Here is a 1,023-nt window from a genome sequence, read left to right on the forward strand (position 1 = left end):
GATGCATATAAATGACAAGTAATAGCTGGGGAAGAATATTGTGTATACGGCAATATGAAGAGGTTCTACAGATTCCCTCGTGTGCATTGGAGCACATATTCCTCTTATCTCACATGAACCCTGCCTCCCACTGAAGTACATGGTGGTGGAGGGTCAAAACGGACACGAAACATAGAAAGGAAGCAGTAAAAAGAAAATTGTCAGCAAGGAAGAGAGAGGTGCCTGCGCCGGGCATCAAGAGCATGGACCACCGTCCGTTTGCCCCATTAACCCGGTGTCCACGAGCGGCTTACCCGGACTTTGTGGTGTGGTCGCCCCAGATGCAGGAGCCGCGGAACATGATGTAGATGGCCAGGCCGAACATCAGCCCCCCAACGAAGAAGCCGACGCCAAGCATCAGGGTTCCCGTCTTCAGGTCGTTGCACATTGATAGTGCACCAAGCAGTTCGTCAATCACGAAGTTGCACTCGAGCAGCGGCTTGGCGTACGAAACGGCGATGCTCGCGTTGCGCGACTGCGCAGCAACAGTTAATATTCCGGTCGCAATCTCCTTGGTGCGGTTGTCCCTGCAGCTGGCGGCACATTCGGTCAGCGAGCAGGACTCACCAGGAGTTGGGCATGCCATCGTGTAGTTCTTCACAAGGGTGCTCCCCAGCACATCGGCCACGGTGTCAAAGTCAGGACACTGGCTGGCTGCAGTGATGCCTCCGCCGCACTGGAGCGGCTTCGGAGTGACCACCTCGCTGTTGTCGCACGATTCGAGCAGCTCTTTGCAGGCATCCATCGAAAATCCCGATTCGGCCTCAGCAACCTGCTGGTTGATGGCCCTGAAGTCGAACATTTCCTCACAGTACGGCACAAGGTACCACTGGAACAAACCTGGCTGCCGTTGGTACTGCAGCTCTATCTCGCCGCACCCAGCCGTGGAGACGAACGCCAGCAGAATGCAGGCAACACCGAGCAGCGCAAACACAGCCCCGAAGATCCAGTACGCGCACGAGAGGAAGAGTGGCAGGCACGGAA

The 1,023-nt window shown here is 56.0% G+C and overlaps 1 protein-coding gene across 1 annotated transcript; it reads right to left on the reverse strand.

Annotated features, from left to right (window-relative positions):
• Nucleotides 1–289: 289 nt before the first annotated feature.
• DQ04_22371000 (hypothetical protein) lies at nucleotides 290–841 on the reverse strand (the record flags this gene model as incomplete). The annotated part of the gene is made up of 1 exon (XM_009318093.1): nucleotides 290–841. The coding sequence occupies one exon, from the start codon at nucleotides 839–841 to the stop codon at nucleotides 290–292; it is 552 nt and encodes a 183-aa protein (XP_009316368.1).
• Nucleotides 842–1,023: the final 182 nt, after the last annotated feature.

Source organism: Trypanosoma grayi (assembly GCF_000691245.1).
Source record: "Trypanosoma grayi strain ANR4 Tgr_2237_V1, whole genome shotgun sequence".
In the NCBI taxonomy this organism is placed as follows: domain Eukaryota; phylum Euglenozoa; class Kinetoplastea; order Trypanosomatida; family Trypanosomatidae; genus Trypanosoma; species Trypanosoma grayi.